The 19832-nt window shown below is 42.0% G+C and overlaps 1 protein-coding gene across 1 annotated transcript; it reads left to right on the top strand.

Moving 5' to 3' along the window:
- Positions 1 to 2637: 2637 nt before the first annotated feature.
- On the top strand, positions 2638 to 13163 carry rbp1.1 (retinol binding protein 1, cellular, tandem duplicate 1). The gene is made up of 4 exons (XM_072688295.1): positions 2638 to 2855; positions 3032 to 3210; positions 9693 to 9794; positions 11910 to 13163. Exons 1-4 carry the CDS (start codon positions 2783 to 2785, stop codon positions 11958 to 11960), a joined length of 405 nt encoding a protein of 134 aa, XP_072544396.1. The 5' UTR covers positions 2638 to 2782; the 3' UTR covers positions 11961 to 13163.
- The last annotated feature ends 6669 nt before the right edge of the window (positions 13164 to 19832 follow it).

The following is a 19832-nucleotide window of genomic DNA, read 5'->3' as shown; positions in this document are numbered from 1 at the left end:
CTCACCAAAACTGGAGTGTTGAAGACTGGAGAAATGCAGCCTGCTGAGGTACTCAGGTCAGAATTTAGTGCCAATAGCATGAACCCATGGACCCAACCTGCCTTATGTCAACAGTCCAGGCTGGTGGAGGTGGTGTAATTGCACATTTTGGGTTTTAGTACTGTTGCCAACCATGTGCAACCCTATATGACCACCATGGACCTATCTTCTAACAGCTACTTCCAGTGTGTTCTTCAAAGGACTTCCAGTCACCAGATTTGAATCCAGTAGAACTCTTCAGGAACTGTGTGACACCATCATGCCAACAATTGAGGCTGTTTAATAAGCTAAAGGTGGCCCTACCCAGTTTCCTGAAATATTGCTCGATGAGTGTATAAGATGATGATAAGATGATAGTCACGCAAATGCCAACACTGGCCCCGAGTCACATGAAGTGCTTTGGAGTGCCATGGGCGAGTGTCAGCTTGTAGCTAAGAACTTGCTGTCATTGACCCTGGCTATTCTGTTTCATTATCCCTTCCTAAAAGAGGTGAATATCTCAAAGTAAGTGCATCGTCGCGGTGTGGGAATAAATTTGCGCCCATCATTTCCCTGGCTCGCCCAGCGGCAAGGGATTTAGCACTGATCCCTGTGAGCTTCGCTTCCCACCTCGTCGCAAAGCCGCACGCCTGCGCTCTGCCAGTTTGGGATTTGTTGACTTTTGCTGAATGTCACACGGAAGATAAATAACAGAGCCTTTACACACTGGAGAGCAAACATTGCTTCTCCGTTTCCAATTGTACACAGTATCATTCCTGCTGTCAGCTCTCCCAAGACCTTTCATCCGGCTTTGGAGGGTGGGGGGAAAAGGGAAGCACCATTGTGAGTGCCTTCTGTGACATAATAAAACGAGAGGGAAATGTGGCGTTAGATATTTCAGGCCAGGCCTGTCCGATTGTAATCGTCTGCTCTGATTATTTTATCTCTCATGCTGGCAGTGTTTTGGATATTAAGTAGTGCCTTTATCTTTGCTGTCTTGAGGGATTGGCACCACTAAGACTAACACACTCTAGTGTTGCATGTCTTTGGCATGCCAGTGAATGGGAGCATTGTGCCAAAATGAGGTGTACGGCACTTTCAGTGACATTTTCAAAGATTAGCAGTTCTGTTAGCGCCACCACTAAGGAATACAGATCTTACGAAGTGACATATGCTTGATTTACCTTAAACCGACCTTTAATGTGTGTAGCTTATTTATCTATTCCTGATTTTACTGGTAGATAAAGGATGGCATGATACGACAGCAGAATTGTCATTTCATTACTGTTACTAACTTTAGTATTCAATGCTCAGAAAATGATAGCATGGCAAATACATTGAAAACACTCATTCATTACTAAACGCCAACGGCCAGTTTTCAGTTTTCCAGAGGTGAATCACAGTGGGGTCAATGCTGAGTCTAGGCTTAACTTTAAGCTGGGTCTGAGGTCCTGACTAACCTGAACCTACTATCAACACTACTGCTAATAACAACACTATTTAATAATAATAGTCACATTCTAGTGAACAAGTCCAATCTACTGTGGCTCCCTCTTGCAACTAACAGAAACTTAAAGGATCTGCTGCCTAAACTGCAGTGTCTTGTTGCGAGATACCACAGAACATCCTTTAGAGGTCGTGTGGAGGCCATGCCTTGATGTGTTTGGTAGACCTACACAATTTTAGGCAGGTGGTTTTTATGCTTTGTGTACATGTGGATTCTTTGTAGCTTTCTGTGGCCGACCACCCAATTGTTTGGTGATGAAAAGTGTTGGAACAGTAATAATTTTTCTTATAACTCAATGCAATGGACTGTCCAGGTTTTTATTTTTCCACATTCCAGATTTCAGACCTGCTGCAACCCTGACTAGGAAGAAGCAGATAAAATATTATTAAAAAATTAATGATAAAATGTTTTGTTTTTAATTATTGTAGTACTGTAACAATAATAATAAACAATAAACAATAAACAGGATACCTGGAAAGTTAAAATAATAAACAATAGTATAATAAATGAAGTATTTTCCTGCTAAAGGCCAAAAACAGTTCTCAAATAAAATGAATTATGAATGTTGCCAACCATGTGCATCCCTTTTGAGTTTGAAGCATACTTCAAAAAATAACAATAACAACAACAAAAAAAAACAATACAAGAACTTATGCAAATGGACCCTTTAATAGTGTGAAATAAGCCAAAGTAAAATATAATTTGTTGTTCAAAAAATATTGAAATCTTGTTTATTTATTTATTTAAAATATATCATTAAGCATTTCTAGCTTTAGCTAGAATAAGACATTACCCAAGATAAACATTGCTTAACTATCTTATTTTCCATAACACCTACTAATATTCATGTTTTTTGAGACCTTCAGTTGGTTTTACACTTCAGATTGTACTAGTGTTGGATTAATCCACTATTTTAAGGCATACAGTCAATGTTCCTACTAATACATCTAGAATACTGTTATTCGGGGGCCTTTACTGAAAGTTTTGACACTGGTTAAAACCTTAAACAGTGTCTTTTTAAGGCCCATCTTTTGTTCTTTATGTTGAACTGTGTTCAAGAACGAGTGCCAAGATATATGCAAATGAGGGGGTGGAGAGATGGGAGATGGGAGTTTGAATGGTTGTGCAATCTAAATCTAAGTAATAGGATTAAAATGCTTGGGTTAAAATTGGGGACTTGGGTAGGCGAACATTCTCAAGACCGTTTCAGGATACTTCTGAGACCTGAAGAAGAACATTAGGTAAAAAACCACCACAATGCCAGGTCTTTACCACGGGTTCTGGAAAATGATCAGTAATGAGAACTTCGAGGACTATCTGAAAGCTCTCGGTGAGTTTGACTTGGTCAGGTTTGGTCGTCCTTTTCTTCTTGCTAGCTATCTTCAAGTCTTTAAGTTCTTCGCTCCACCTTAAATGGTGCAGCAGTTTGACTGCTGGTTTTAAGGTGGAACGGAACAATTCCATCCTCCTCTAACATCCAGGTTTTTCCCTTTGCAATGCTGGTAGATGTGAACATCGCCGTCAGGAAAATCGCCACCCTGGTCTTCTGTGATAAAGACATCAACCAGAACGGCGATCACTTCATCATCAGGACCTTCAGCGCGTTCAGAAGCTACAGTATGGAGTTCGACATCGGCCAGGAGTTTGAGGAGGATCTGAGAGGCATAGACGACAGGAAATGTATGGTACGTTTTGTTTTTTTTTGACTTTCACTTTCAATTCTCGACTTACTTTCTCGAAATATTGAACTATTGTGACGAAACAATGACATTTGATCACCACGGCGACTAATTGTGACGACGCGCTTCTCCTAACTTCTAACGTCTCAGAATATTGACTAGTTGTGACGCAATAATGACATTTTCTAAAGATAGATGTACTTATTGTGACGTAGTAATGTCGTTTGATCCATATGTCGACTAACTGTGATGAAACAATGACGTATATTCTCAAAGTGTTGCCTTTGTGATGCGATAATGACGTTCTCACAAAATATTGACCTACTGTTTCTAAATAGTTGACCTATGACAAAAATATTTTCTCAAAATGTCTTAAGACTTATTGTGATGCGATACTTATATTTTCTCAAAATATTGATGTATTGTGATACATTTATATAAAATATTTTCAATATTCTCTATTGTGACACGACTGACATTTTCTAAAAATATTGGCGTACACTGTGTCCATTTTTTTTCTCAAAATATTGATGGATTGTGACAAAGAGGTTTTGTTAACATGTTGACAGTCTGATGAAAATGTCTCATTTTTAAATAAATCATAAAACTCAGTATAACTACAACAAGGGACTTATTATCATAGTGAAATATTAAGGGTAGATGGCAAAATCTTGCATCCAATAATTGGGGTTACACTTAAGGCCCATCCTATCCCCATCACCCACTATATCGCAAGCTCTGCACAGGGGTAGTCATCAGGTAGGTGCCTCCCTTCCTCAGTGTTTTGCCAAATTAGGCCCACAGCATTTCCGCAAGGCTCAGACCCAACCCCTCCAAGCTACCCAGCCAATGTGCTCATGTGGGGCTAGATGGGTTCAGGGCAGGCATGGGCTCTGATGGGTGGGTTTGTTGGGCATGTATTGTTACCGGGACCCAGTTGGGATTACCAAATGCACCCCATCATTACAGCCGTATGTGCAGCCGAGGTGGGCCCCCTGTTTAGCCCTTCCTGGTCCCATAATTGACCCTGTTGGGCATCCATGTGTGGGGCCAACATGGAACCCTTGGACAAAAGTTTATTTTTCTCGGTTAGGCCAACCAACTGGAAACCTTATGGCCATGTTATCTGCGTAACTTCGCAGAACGATCATTTAACCAACTTCAGAACTGTAGGACCACACTGGCCCCCTTGGTGACTGCGGGATGACTTTTTCTCAAGATATTGACTGACTGAGAAGAAACGATGATACTTTGTCAAAGTTTTGTGCATAATTGAACAAAATAAAGACTTATTGTCTGAAAATATTAAGTTATTGTGATGCGATGACTTTCACAAGATATTAACTTGCTGTGGTGATACTACGACTTCACATAGCTTTACAGCAGTGCTGTACAGTGCTGTAAAGCTGCACTAGGCTATATCTAGTGGGAAGCTAGTGGAAAACCAATAGTGCCTTCTGCACCTCCATCACTCAGTGTGATGCCACCCAGCATGGGCATCTGTTAGCTGATGTAACATGTAACATGATGTAACTCTCCTCCCAGTGCTTTAGGCTGTCCAAAAACATTGAAGAAATGGTCCCAGCACAGGTAGCATCATATTAATCATATTATTTATTAGTCCCTTAAAATAATGTGATTTAAAGCATGTTAAGTCAGTATTTTGAGAAGATACGTCATTATTGAGGCAGGCAGATGGTGTTGGTAGGGGGGTATGGGTTTCAAAACTATACTCAGTTGGAGTGCAAGTGAAAAATTCAGCATTTCATATTGCAAACGTAAAATGACAGGTGGAGAAAAGAAGGCTGCCAAAATGTATCTCAAAGAAGCGAACATGTATTTAGCTGAAGCTTCAAGAGTTGGAATTTATTTTAATCCTCAGGAAAAAATATATAAATCCCAAGTAGGACTGTCAGAGCTATTTCTGTATGCATGGATACAGAAGCCAAAGACTGCAATTTAAAATGAATGTGATTATCTCATTAACTCCTGCTCTGCTGTATTGCTTGCATTAATCGTCCAGGGTGTGGTGTGTTTTTTCGCTGAAGAAATGTGACATCCCAGGCCACAGCACGGAAATTAGAGTTTAAGGTGAATATCCATAACCAGACAACGAAAAAGTGTTGTTAAATAGACAGGCATGAAGATAAATTAGGCTGCATAGAAGCGTTCCATTTGGTTATGATCTTGTTATTCCACAAGGAACCATAGGAACACACAAAAAAAGCCCAAAGCTTGTAATAGATAGGACACCTCGCCTCTAAAATTGCTTTAAATATTAGCTCAGGTTATTGAAAAGTTAACTTGCAAACCTGCGAGTTAAATTGAACAGACAGGTTGTGAGCAATGTTCTTTAATATGGACGGCAGGAAGTGCTCTGTTTCCCATGGAATCTGTATGGGATCAAAGCTGTAGTATTTTGAATGCTAAGCAATAATCAGAAATGCCTACCATGAGGGGGGGTTAGATTGGAATCAGAAGTGGGGGTGTTTTTTTCCCCCATAGTTTTGTTATTGGAAACTATAGAAAACATGGACAGCGCAACGTCTATCAAAAGTGAAGCAACCACAGGTCTAGCGCCTCTGCTGGCTGGTTGCGGTATAATGTGTAGCTCCGCCCATCCCCATGTGTTTAAATGGCAAAACAAATTATTCTGCTATGTCGTAAGAAGGCGGGGTTAAACTTAGGAACAGATTGATTGACAGCCTTGGCTTAAATAGATCTGCAGGACATGGAGCTGTCAAGCAACTAGCTAGTTAATCATGCTGTTATTTATCATGTGGTGTTGTGCTGTTGGTCGAATTATGAGACACCCTGTACAAAGTTCTTTACAGTTTCTTGCCGGTATGTCCGACATTAGCATAAAATTGGCCAAAGTGATCTAATCAGTTGTTAGACAACCAGCTAGCGTTAGCATAGTTAGATGTGCTGGACCCAGTAGCTAGTATTTGTTCTCAGTCTCGGCCAGAGCTCTTGCTAAATGTATTTTCTGATCTGGAGCCTGCCTCTAAATTTTAGGTTAGGTTAGGCTAGGGTAGCTTAGCTAAATGTATCTTACTGTAGAAACAATATGGTCCAGTTCACCCACAGAGATCTTATTAGCACCAGCGACAAAGATGATAATTCTATACTGTCCTTTTCAGGCTAACTCTATGACTACGTCCGCTGATGGCCAAAAGACATCAGACACATCAGACCGCTGAGCCACTGAGTCAGTCCAGTCTATTTTTATAGCCAATAATGTGTTGAAATCTAGTCAGCTTATAGATTAAAGGCATGGAAGGGTGGAAAATATGACCTCTGCTATGGTCAATGACAATTTAACGATAACAGAGTGACTGATGAGTTAAATCTTTCCTTACTTGGATGTCTTCACAATTCTAGAATGGGCATCATATAGTAGGCATTTCTCACTACCACCCACCAGGTAAAAAGACTACCCTCCACCCCACCCCAGTGTAAATTCCCCAAAACACAAGTACTTATGTAAAGCACAGATCCTTGGAAAAAGCTGCTTAATTACAGTAGCTTAAAAAGCTTCTTAAAGCGACGGCTCTGCTAGTTTTTCTAAATGACCCGAAGTGAATGCAGTTGGCAGGGGCAAGGTTCACAACTCTGATGTTTCTACAGAGTTTCAGCATGGTGTCCTAGAATGGGATGGAGCTGGCCAAGGTTTAGACATGCTAGTGACCTTGAAATAGTCCTTCAGTTGACCACTCACAGCGCAACTAATTAGACATAGAATATTAATTCCCTTTATAGCAAGAGGGATTTTCTTGTTCCGTTTGAAAGGCACTTCTGGGGCAGCAGACAGTAGAATATGGAGTATCCGTTTCTGTAAGCGCTGTACTGTAACTGATTCCCTTGGTACTTTTTATCTATTTTTACACAGTCATATACATATACAAGAGTTGTGCGGCCTAGTTTTGTCATCTTGGCTGGATTAAACCTACACCCTGCCTCAGCGCTGCACACTTGCATTAACATGATTGAGAGGATTTCAGGGCCGCAGGTTAGCATAATTTGGCAGTCCTGCAGCAGTGCTTTTTTATTCCCTACGTGACCAAAGACAAAGAAATACAACTGCGACTGCAGCATGTGACGGCCTTTCAAAATCATTATCCAACCAGGCTGTTAATAATTTCAGGTTGTGTGAGGGCTAGTTGTCTTTTATTTGTTTATGTGATGGAAAGTAACAGAATTCTCACCACATGGAAGAGAACTGTGGTAAACGATGACCCTGAGTTGGCCACAAGACACATCGTAAGTGATGGTCCTCAGGAGGTGCATCTGCTGATACTTCCAGGAACGTCAGTGATAATGTGTCCACAAGCAACAGCCGATGCACTTACAGAGAGACCACTGTTACATCTTCTACTTATAATAAAAGCAACACTGGTCATTTTTAGACTGCCCCTAGCTCTAAAGTGGACACATACTGTTGAAGCTTAAACTTTGTCAAATAAAAGAACACAGATGTGAAGGTCAGACAAAGTTGTGTTTATATAGTGGCATGCAAAAGTTTGGGCTCCCCTGGTCTAAGGTTCTGTTACTGTGAATGGTTGGGCTCTCAGACGCTCAGCTTTTACCAAGGTCTCAGACCTTAATTAGCTTGTTAGGTCATCATAAGGAAAGGCCAGATTATGCAAATTTCAAATCTTGTGCCAACAATCAACAGCCCTAGGCTCTTCTAAGCAGCTGCCTAGCACTCTGACAATTAAAATAACTGATGACCACAAAGCAAGTAGCTGTCTCCTCAGTTCAAAATCAAACCTGTTTGATTGCAAAAGACCTTCAGGAAGAATTATCAGGCTGTGGAGTGTTGGTGTACTGTTGTACTACAGCGACAACTGCACACATATGACTTTCCTGGAAGAGTCATCAGAAGGAAACCTTCAGCATCAATAAAGTCAGCATCAGAAATGGTCAAAGGAACATCTAAACAAACCTGATGAGTTTTGGGAGCAAGCCCTGTGAGAACATCTCGCCAACTGTTAAGGGTGGTGGCTTGTGTTGCAGCCAGTGGTACAATGAACATTTCACTCGTAGAGGGAATAATGGATTTAATAAAACCAGCAAATTATGAAAGCAAACATCACGCTGTGCTAAACACACCTCAAAATGTACACTAGATATCTCCAGCTGAACACACCAGCTGAAAGTTTTGCCATGGCCCTCACAGTCTCCTGACCTAAACAGCATTGGAAATCTGTGGACAGACCTCAAAACAGCCGTGCAGCAAGATGGTTTTAAGATTTTCACAGTATGGGGGCTATGAGTGGTCTAGCGAATTAAGATTCTGCCACTATGGTCCGAGGATTGCGAATCCTGGGCATTTGACGCTGCCCGCCATCAGTAGCCGGAGCCTGAGAGAGCACAACTGGCCTTTGCGGGTGCGTAGATGGCTCCCGCATTGCCACAGTGTAATGCTGGCTGGAACAGGCTTCTGTTAATTGATGCATCAGCAGCAGTTTAAAAAAAGGTGGTGGCTGGTTGTGAATGTGTCAGAGGAGGCATGTGTCAGTCCTCACTCTCCCAGTGTACCAACGAGAGTCTTTCAGTAGGTAGAATTGGTGAAGATCCTCCTGCTACACTTGCCAAAGCAGGTCTTACTAAGAAGTGACCTTCTTTAGGGTGCCCCTGACATTTGCTTAGGCCCTTTTCCGGTTATTTTGTAAGTGTAAATTATGGAAATATAGTAGAATATAGAATTAATATTGTGCTTTTAAAACTTTTAAAGAAAGAGGGGGTATTTAAATGTTTTTAAACCGTATACATCACCATATATACGGTAGGTTCATCAAGCTTAAAACTAAGAAGGCTATTTGCTTAATCAACCTTCACTACCCTTTTGTCTACCATCCTTTCTGTCTTTCTTTTCTTTCATGCACTTGGTGGAACTTGGCATTATGGAGAGTCTATGATGACCTTCTCCATTCGGTCCGGGTGCAAAGTGACAGTGTGTCAGTGCCGCTTTGTTCTCTGGATGCAGACAACCATGCTGGTATCTCCCCACTAAAGGCCAAGCTTTGTTCACACTCATTCGCTGTGTCGGCTGGAAATGGCCTGTGAAATCGTGCGCCGGGCCCCAGTTAATGACTAACAGCAGCCCCACACCCTGCGACCCACCATCTCCGTAATGAAATGCCAGTCAGCGTTCGGCATCATCCTCAAGGAGGCTCCGTTGCCGGGGCCGTTTGAATCATCTCCCTCGTGCTGTTCGCCGCTCTCCTTCTCGCTGTACCATGTAATTGAAGGGAAGATCCATTTGTTCTGGGCGCGCCGTAATTCTCTCATCTTCTTTCTCACAGCTTCTGTCTGTGTACAGTAGGTGTGCGTGCGAGTGTGCCTCTCTCTATAATCAGTTGTTTCCTCTTTGGGCCGACCGTCTGAGTGCATCTCTTCAACAGCTTGAGCCTCTTTCATTTGTAGAGTTCCACTCGTGTAGGCCAGTGATTACATGTGCAGTACTGTCTTTCCTCCATCAGACAACCGTGATCTGGAACGGAGATAGGCTGGAATGTGTGCAGAAAGGAGAGGTTGAGGGCCGAGGTTGGACCCACTGGATCGACGGAGACAACCTTCATGTGGTAAGCATGTTTTCCGCATCATCTCCTGCAGATACACCACCACTGTGTTCATGAATTATTGATTGCATGTTGTTTAGGACTGGACTGTCCAGTTGCATGTGTTCTTAGCAACACCTCCCAACTCCAGCCTCGAGGTGTAGTCCAGGTCATACACAGAGATTTGAGGCAAGTTTGAGAAAAGCCATGGTAGTGAAACTGCTAGAACAGTCTGAAAACTGTTCTGCATGCATACATGTTAAGGCCAGTTTATTCTTCTGATTGTAAGCTACGCCGTAGCCGACATGTAGAATATGAGTACAGAGACTTTATAAATGAGACCGGACACAGATACGGATTACAGATAAGGTCCCATCCTTCAACACAAAACAAAGCAAGCGATGGTGGGTGGACATTCTACTGGGGAAAGCCCCCTCGGTGTGGAGATCTGCGCAAGCGCAGTAGCCATAACAAAGCAAATCAGCCGTGCATTATTGAGCCAAACGCTACAAATTATTCTTGAGATTTTGTCAGTATTTTAACATATGTGTTTAAAACGGTAATATGACCTTTAGATTCCAGCGTTTTGGTCTCTCATCATTCGTTCAGGATGCAAAGATGGCCACCGAATGAACAGACTTATAAGGACCTTGATCCCTACCCCCAGCGTAGCCTAATGCAACGCAGCAACGCAGACCTCAACACCTGTGATTGTTTGTAATACGCCAAGAGAGTCAATACTGTGGCATTTAAATACAGCCCCCCAGCCCCCTAGCCTAGTACAGCTTGCAATGGCGCCTTTCCCCGCTAGGTCTTTCCCCATAGACTTGCCAGATTTTCTTTTTTCCTGGCAAATTGGACTAGACAGCCAGTCGCAGGTGTACATTAGTGTGAAGTCCCAGCCTAACCATTGTAAATTTGAAGACGGGAACACCTGCATGTAATATCACAAACAGAGAGCTCCGTAAGTCCACAAAATGACAAGTCCTCAGCAACAGAAATACCCAATAAATAGCATGAACAGCACCTTAACAAACCAAACAACCACTAGTCACCAGTGCTTAAGCATGTACCCTCCCGAATGAGCTAAGCCATGTTAAGCCAAGTTCATTTAACTAGCTGTAGTTCTCCAAACTGCTGCTAGGCTACAGACAAATAGAATTAAGTGCATGCTTTTATGTCTTTGATGATCATCTGATGACTTGCACTATATGGAGAAAAAAAAGTATTGGGACGCCTGCTCATTTATTTATGTTTCTTCCAAATGGATCTAAGGGTATTTAAACAAGCTTACCCTGCTTTTGTAGGAGTTACTGCCTCTACATGTCCAGGGAAGGCTTTCTACTAGATTTTGGAGCAGCATCGCTGTTAGGATTTGATTGCATTCAGCCACAAAAACGTTAGTGAATGATCACCACCCCAACTCATTCCCAACTCCCTAACTCATTCAAAAAATATTGTATGGAGCACCGACCATCATTCTAGAGAATACAGTTCCACTGATGGAGGGCTTTGTACCCCTGACTTTAGGCATGATGCCAGTATTTCATGTTTATCTGCTCCAGAGAATCCTTTTCTATCAGCAATTCCCAACCTAAAATCCACATTTTGTGATTTTTCCACTTCAGCCTCATAGATTTCAAAATATCAGCCATGTCAGATGGCTATTTATGTAAACAGCTAAATGACTTACATTGCTATGCTAGGAGATCAGTTAGGAGCTGGGATACTGCAGAAATAAGGCTTTTTAGGGGTCCCTGAGGACTGGGTTGGGAAATACATGCTTTTTGGGTTGACGGTTTTAGTAGCACAGTTCATAGTTTATTGCTATTACTGTTCCTCAGAGGAAACATGGAAGCAATAATTGAACAATTAACTCAGTTTTGCATCAGGATTATGCATCTCAGGCGTTGCTAACAACAATTTAAATCAGCTGCCGATTGTCTAAAGTGCTGAAAGACCAACAACAGATGTCAGTCTTCAGCTGTCAGTGATTACGCTTGAATATTACTGAACTTCGCTGAACGCACCTGGCTAAGTGATTTACAGGGATGAAGGCACCTGTACACGGCAGGAAGTGCAAATGAGATGTGTTATAATGTGTGTGTACGTTTACCTGATGTGCTTCCTCAACTTTAGGAGATGAGAGCACGAGGGGCAGTATGCAAGCAGGTCTACAAGAGGGCCTAAACCAGGCCTAGAGCGGCACCCTCTGCTGGAGAACCACAAGACAAGACAAGGAAGGAAGCACCTCAAGCATGGGAAAGAGACTGTTATCTGTTCGTCCAGCCATTCTTTTGTCATGCTTCTCTTCTTAGAACTGTATGGACAGGTCTAAATGCACAGTGGCACTTTATCTGAAGGCTACCTGCACAGGCAGTTCATTACACATGCACAAGCTTTGAGACAAAGGTGTGCAGATTAATCCATGAGAGTTTTCAGCATCTACACTCTTACAAATCAAAGACGCTGCAATGGGTTCTGTGAGAGGAGCCATAGAAGAACTTTTCATTTTGTAGAGTACCTTCAGCTTTCATGCTCAACAGTCCTTAATGTAACCAAAAAGGGTTTTTCAATGGCTTCACTCAGGCATCCTTTCGCCCACTTTTTCGAACTGCCGCATATGCAGCATTGCCAGGCAGCCGGCACGCTCTGAGGAAAGGGCCGGGTCCCCAGCTCACGTTAAGAGTGAGAACAGGAGAAATCGCTTGGCCAATTGTGCACTCTTAGACTCCGGCCGCTGATGGCAGAGGGGCATGGCTCGGGATTCTAACTCACAACCCCAAGCCATAGTGGCAGAGTATTAGACCACTGAGCCATGCCTTCATGGTCATCTGCTCTTTGCCAACATGAGGATCAGCGTTGGGGCAATTGGGGGAGGGGGCATAAATTATACACTTAAAGCCCTATTCACATAGGATTAGTTTTACATGTGGAGAAAAATGAAGCTTACAATGAATTTAGTGCTTTTTTATTATTATTATTTGAAAAAAAAAAGTTCCATTACTAAGAACTTACATAAGCTAAATAATCAAGCATGTCATTCAGTGCTCATGTATGTGTTAAAAAGTCCCAATACAGGCAGCCTTCAAATAAAGGATTAGCGACTGCATGCTGTTTATGAGGTTTGTTTTAATGCAGCTCTGCTAAATGTAGCTGTCCAATTTGTGCAGAGGCCAGTAACAAGCACAAAAAGAAAGGACATTTATTGAATAGAGGAGGAATATAATGTGTTCCATCTCCAGAAAACATAATGCTAATATCCCAGGATAATGAAAGGACGAAAGGAAAGAGAAATTGGTGTAGCTGAGCTATAATGCAGTCTCTGTAAACTAGTGCAGTGTGTGTTCTCCTCTGTCTGCTGAAGATGTGGCCACAAGGAAAGAAATAAAGAAAAGCAGAATGCTGAGTTTGGAGATGTTGGTACTGTCTGAACACGTGTGTGCCCATAGGCAGCAGTTGGGAAGGGAGTGTTGGGTTACTGGATGTGCAAATGAAATGTGTTGTTATTCTCAGTATGTATTCATACAGCTCTGGCACACAGGAATACATGCTCTCATTAGGTGCCCTCCAATGGCCACTCTACTAAGTGAGCTCTTTCAATCACGTGACCAGCGGCCCCAAGTGCAGAGGAGGTGGATCTCAGAGCAGGCAAAGCTCAAAAGGACAAATAAACCCCCCCCCGGATTCAAACCCCAGCTGCCACGTTAGTGATTCAATGTGCGGTCGCTGAACCGACCAACTTAAAAGGGGTAGAAAATGGTGGAAAAAGAAAGAGGGGTGGAAAGAACGGCAGGAAAACAGCAAAGGCTGTCAGGGGAGAACACTGACCACCTCGAAAGTCAGGAGGAAAAAACGGAAACAGAAAAGCTAGAAGGGCATCCCAAAGGAAATAAGGGAAACACACACAGACTCACAGACAGCTTGAGAGAAAGGAGGGGGGGGCTTTAAGCTTAGAAAGTAGAAACAAGAAAAGAGATGTACGAAGGTCAATAAAATGCCTTGGCCTTGGCCTTGGCTTTAGTGACCAGCTGTCACTAAAGCTCAGATTGAGTCAAAAGATTCAGCAGTGAGCAACTGAATTTGAGAGCTTATATAGCCTTTTGCACAGGTGTTGGGCATTGAGCTTGACTAGTGGCTGGTGTTACTCTGGGCCTCCCCCTGGTGGCGGGAGGAGGCCTCGACCTGGACCTACCCCTTTGCATGTTCAAATGCCTCCTTCTGACTGAAGAAGTATTCTGAGCAATTCTTGGAAACGGGTGCTATTTCCTCCATTGCAATTTTTATTGAAAAGAAATTCACTTCATGAAACATGTTAATCCTTCAAAAAACATAAAAAGGCATAAAATCCACACTAATATGATAATTTTTATTCAAACAGGGGAGCAATATTCCCAGAAAAATGTGACAGGGTGGTAAATTGTATTCTAAAATGGCTGTAGTTCTTCATGTGGTCTTGAGTTAGATTTGTCAGCAGGGGGGTCATCTGTCTGAAGCTGAAGCACTGTTGGGTCATGCAACAAGACAATTATCCAAAGCACACACGCAAATCGCATTAGTTAAAAATGAGGAAATTGAAACGTTTGTAATGGCCTAGTACATATCCCAATCTAAACCCTGTTGAACTTTTGTTCCAGGACCTGAAATGGATAGTTCATTCTTGAAGTCCTGCAAGTGTCACTGAACGTGGGCCGAAATATCTCCATTGCAATAAGACACTAATTAGCAACTACAAAAAGTAATTGGTAGCAGTTAGTGCTACTAAGTGAGGTATGCCAGGGAGAATTGTGGGTGGATATCTTTTCTTAATAAATGCTTGAAATATCATGCAAAACACATTATTGTGTCTTTGGTTCCCCAAGGGTCCAAGCATACATGTCTTATTGAGCTGAGCTTTCTTCAATAGCATGTGTAGCATATGTATGCGTGGTACAAGAAATTCCCAACAGAAAATATATTCATGCCAATAACTGCGCCCGTGCTCCTTGCTCAACAGTTACGAGGGTAAGGCAATGTGGCCTCCGCCAAGTGTTTGGTGGGGTGTAACGGACCAGAGCTTGCACATGAACAACATGCAGTCGAGGAGTGTGAATAATCAATATCCCACACACTGAGCCATCCCTGCGTCTCCCTGTGGCCTCTGTTCGCTCCACTTCTGCTGCAACTGCCAAAACAGGGCCATGTTGGCTAGCTTGGGGACATTACTGCCAAGCAAGGTTCTTGCTTTTTCTGTGAAGGGGATTCAGAGGCAGGCTGATGATTAGTCATTGCTCCTTTTCGAAATGATGAAATGCAAACTCTAGCCTTCTACAAGCACATTAGAACAAGATATACACACCACTATCAAGCTGTCGAACAAAGCAATGGGTCGAAAACATAACCCAGCATTGAGCCATTATACAACCGAATGACGTATAGCAACACTAAGTAATACGAATAACACAACGGACTGCATCGCAATATAGACACCAATACACAGTCATATGAGAATATTATGACAGTAAGAAGAACTACCTTGGCTCAGAAGACACAAGCGAGAAGCTGTGGACAGTATGGACTGTATTAGGTGACGGGTAGGTGTTCATTATAGAGGTTAACTGCTTCACAGGGGTGCGTTGATTGATCAGTAACATTCGCTGTAGTCATCATTCACCTCTGGAATCAATGGCCTGTGGTTATGTCATTGGGAGGCACTCAATGTAATGCAAGTAGTCCATAATTGGTACACCTTCACTACAGCACATCTAGAACATCCCACAAAGTTAGTGGTTTCTGAGATGTTACCCTTTTCATGTGAGCCCAGAGAAGCTATTAGCTGTAGTCCATCATGATCACTAGCAGGAAATTAAGAGGCCATCTCTTTGGCAACTTCTATTTGTCCGTTTCTATAGATAGAATTATAGAAAGGTGTTATAGAAAGGTGTGTGATGATTATGAGGATTATGCATGTAGCTAACCACATTAGGCTTGTAACTCCAGTGCAGTGGTAAAGAAGACAATTTTAGCCCCCTCCCCCCAACATTAACTACATTTGGACAAAGATATGCAAATATGCATACACACACACACACAGCCTGGTTAGTTCTAAGGGGAAAAGGGATGTTGAAAAATGAATTATGCATGTTTTTGGTACATGAGCCCACACAGATGATCTGTGGAACGTACAAACTAATAAAACACAAGAAAGGATGCCATCACCCCTGGATTTTGCCATGGTATTAAAATGCACTGCAAGAGTGAAGGAATGGATCAGAGCAACACACAGAATGTGGAGTGGCTCTCGCTGGACCTCCCCCAGCCCTGCTACCAGGCTTTTCTGGGCTTTACTTGGGTATTATGCTGTCTTTTTGCTGTCCGCTGTCTCAAAAGTGAGCTAGAAGGATTCGGAATGCAGGCTGTAAATGAATAAGCTTATGTCCAAGTGGTACTTTTCCCAGCCGGGTAGCGGGGTAATGTCTATTCTTATAGGGGGCTCTGGTGCACTGTTTGTTCTTGATCTGCAGTTGTGAAATCAGTGAAATGCCTCAAAAAGGGCCGCCTTTTTGAATGTTGGGTTTTTAAAGGGCCATAGAAGTCAATGACCTTCCTAAAGCATTAGCTTGCTAAAAAAGTAAATTCCCAGTTACTCAAATAGTAGTCCATCAGCCAAAACATTCTTGTATTTAAGGTTGCACCTAGCACTATTAGGCTAATGTAGCTAACAAGTCATGGACTGCAAGCCTTACCTGCCTTAAATCTCAGGCTTTCTTGTCCATTTCTATAGATAGCATTTTTTAAGGTTAAGGATTTGGCTTGCTTATACACTGTGTGCACAATTATTACTGTGTACAGGTTTCTGATCCAGCCATGAGCCCATCCATCTGGTCCGTAAAGAGTCACTCTCATTTCATCAGTCCATAAAACCTGCAGATATTTCCTGTCTTCAGAAATTTTCCTGGACCAGTCTAGCCGCTTCAGCTTATGCGTCTTGTTCAGTGGTGGTTGGGTTTCGGCCTTCCTTACCTTGGCCATGTCTCTGAGCGCTGAACATCTTGTACTTCTTGGTACTCCAGTTCTGGAATATGACAGGACTGGCAGATAATGGGTTCCTGGAAGCTTCACGCTTGATTCTTCTCAAATCCTTGGCAGTTAATTTGCGTCTTTTTTCTCAACATGTTAATTGCAACCCTGTTGAATATTTGCAACGAAACGTTTGATGGTTCGGTGATCACGCCAGAATATCTTAGCAATTTCAAGAGTGTTTTTGGTCTATTTTTTTTTTTTTTGGGGCATTTGGGACATTTTGGTCATTTTTGACTTTTCAAAGTCAGTTAAATCTCTTTTTTGGCCCATTTTGCCCATTTTGTAGAAAAATGCTGCCTAATAATTGTACACACCTTGATATAGGATGTTGACCTCCTTAGGCCACATCCTCCCTCATTACACAGACACACATCACCTGCTATTCTTAAATCCATTAAGCACTCAAGTGTATCCAGCTTGGAGTTAGAAAATATGCCTAAGAATGACAATATACTCAAAATACTCACTTGCCTAATAATTGTGCACACAGTGCAGAAACGTGTGTTGATTATGCGAGTAATTAGCTTGACGCTAATTAATGCTTATAACCTTCTAATGCTTGTAGCTAACTACATTAGGCCTGTAACTCCAGCTGTAACTCCAGTCGACTAACTGACTACATTTGGGCAAAGGGGAAAATAGGCATGGAAAATATGGCATACGACATTGACATTGGCCTGCTGCCCCATAACGCCCTCATTTCATGCTCCCTTTTGAAGGTGTGGTGAGTGAGTGTAAATGAAGAGCTTGTGATATCATCATAAGGCAGAAATGGAAAGCCACTGCAGAATTTTGGCATGGCAAGGTATGGGACCTCAGGCCTATTCCTGCAAGCATCTTGTTAATAATGTAGTGGTTTCTTGCACTGAGGAGCAGTGTCAGTGTCAGCAGCCTCGTTATTAAGAGTACCTAGTAGACTGACATACTTTCTTAGGTTGTTAGGCTGTGCATTTATGCATCTCCAGTATGGTAATTTTTCAGAACGAAGGGAAGAAAGGTCTTAAAGGGGAACTTGGGCCAAAATTAAAAATGGCACTCGGGCCGAAAACTGCCGCAGTACTGCCGTAGTACTCACCGTAGTTAGAGTGAGATGTTATGGTATGAAGATGCATCTTGAATTTGGGAGAAACTTTTGAAAAAAAAAACAAACAAAACTACACACGTGTTCAGGATTTGATAGTCATTCCCCTGGTTGTCTGGTGTGTTTGTAAAGTGACTGCTGTGTACTATAGTAAAAGGACAACAGAAAAGAGTGGGAAAAAAGAAAGGACCACCATACAAAGGTTTGGGCAACCCCCCAAAAATCTCTCTCAGATAACTTTTACCAAGGTCTCAGACCCTAATTAGCTTGTTGGAGCTATGACCTGTTCCTGGTCATCATCATTAGGAAAGGCCAGGTAATGTTAAAGCTATATTAAACCTTTGACTCCTCAAACCCAATGATCAATTCAAATAACTAATGCCCACAAAGATGAGAGAAGGAGAAGACTGTAAGAAGAAAAAAATATTTTCAGATTATTTTCTGTGGTTCATAATGTAATTAAATTTCATGTTAGCAAATGTAAGTAATGGTCAGTTAACAGTAATGGTGTAGGGCAAAATTCTGAAAGATTGAGCAGAAAAAAAAAAAAAAAAAAAAAAAAAAAAAAAATATATATATATATATATTATATATATAAATAAAAGAAAAACCGACATCAAGCCATCTTTTTCTCACTCCAACTATTTACAGTAACTGATATTTTGTCCAGAGGTCCCCAAACATTTGCATGTCACTGTAGGCTGCCTAATTGCAGGCCTAATTTTAAGGCAGTGTGTGGGTATTTTGGCATGCGTGTACATCACCATCACTGGAGCCGACAAGGCAGCTGCTACACCTAATTGCACCTGCTGAAATTAGAACACATGAATGTGCGTTCAAAGCTGATGAAAAGATGGTCATGAACAGTTATTTTACTTTTTTTTTTTTAAATACATACTTAATAATTGTGCACACAGTTAGGTCCCATTTGCTTCCACAAAGCATAGCATGAAGAAATAAACTCTAAACTAGAAAAGGGTTCTAAGGGGTTCTTGGACTGGTAACGCTCTGCTGGAATCTCTTTTGTTCTTCTTTAAGCAACACTGTGGGGAAAAATGGCATTTCTTACTCCTGGGCTCCCCCCATAGTTGGGAAGTTTAATTTGTGCTTTGAGACACTGCTAAAGGACACGTTTTTCTGGACAAGCTGAGAGATACAGAATTGTCCTGTCCACTTTGTGCCGAACCCAGAGTATACTACGCAATTCCAGATGTTACTGTCAATGGAGCATCACAGTGATTTTGAAGCCACTATTTTAAGGTAGAAATGCTACATAGTGTTGCTTACAATCATTGAGAACAAATATTGACCCAGGCAAAGAACCAGTTAATCATTAAGATGGTCCTCAGATGGTTCTCATATTAAAGAACCCTTGAAAACCTCCCATTTTTAAGGACCTAGCTAACAGACGTACAGCGAAAAGCATTGAAACCCACTGTGAAGTTACATTATCCTGTTATGTGTTCCTACACCTGAGAGGGAGCAAAGTAACTGCACCATCACTAACTGCAGCATTCAGATGAGCTCAGAGCACTGAAATAGACCCTCATTATTACACACATTTTCTTCTTTATCAGGTTAAACATCAGATGGAAATAACACAACTGTTGGAGGAATATTTCATCACTTCATTAGCGGGAGGCTATATTCGACACAGGCTCTGTCTCGTCCCATGTTGTACAGAAGCCTATAGGAGGTCATTATCTTACGTTAGAAGCACACATTTCACAAACAAAACAAACAGCTAAATTGGTTTAACTCCATAAATGGCCAGGACCTGTCTGCAGATCCTGGCCTTAATTTGGACTCTTATAAATAAGTGTCTTACAAGCCAGTTTCCATCTGGACAGTAGGCCCTAGGCCAATTCCTTACACCTACTACCTTTGCATTGTGTCTTAGGCTTCTGGTTTTTATGGGG

This window comes from Salminus brasiliensis, chromosome 9, assembly GCF_030463535.1.
Source record: "Salminus brasiliensis chromosome 9, fSalBra1.hap2, whole genome shotgun sequence".
Lineage (NCBI taxonomy): Eukaryota > Metazoa > Chordata > Actinopteri > Characiformes > Bryconidae > Salminus > Salminus brasiliensis.
This window is presented reverse-complemented; position numbering and strand designations above follow the sequence as displayed.

Bases quoted from the DNA above. Each gene is read 5' to 3' on its own strand.
- rbp1.1 (XM_072688295.1), top strand. From the start codon at position 2,783: ATGCCAGGTCTTTACCACGGGTTCTGGAAAATGATCAGTAATGAGAAC. The intron at 3,211-9,692 runs GTACGTTTTGTT...TTCCTCCATCAG, and splicing joins TAGACGACAGGAAATGTATG to ACAACCGTGATCTGGAACGG. The intron at 9,795-11,909 runs GTAAGCATGTTT...CCTCAACTTTAG, and splicing joins ACGGAGACAACCTTCATGTG to GAGATGAGAGCACGAGGGGC.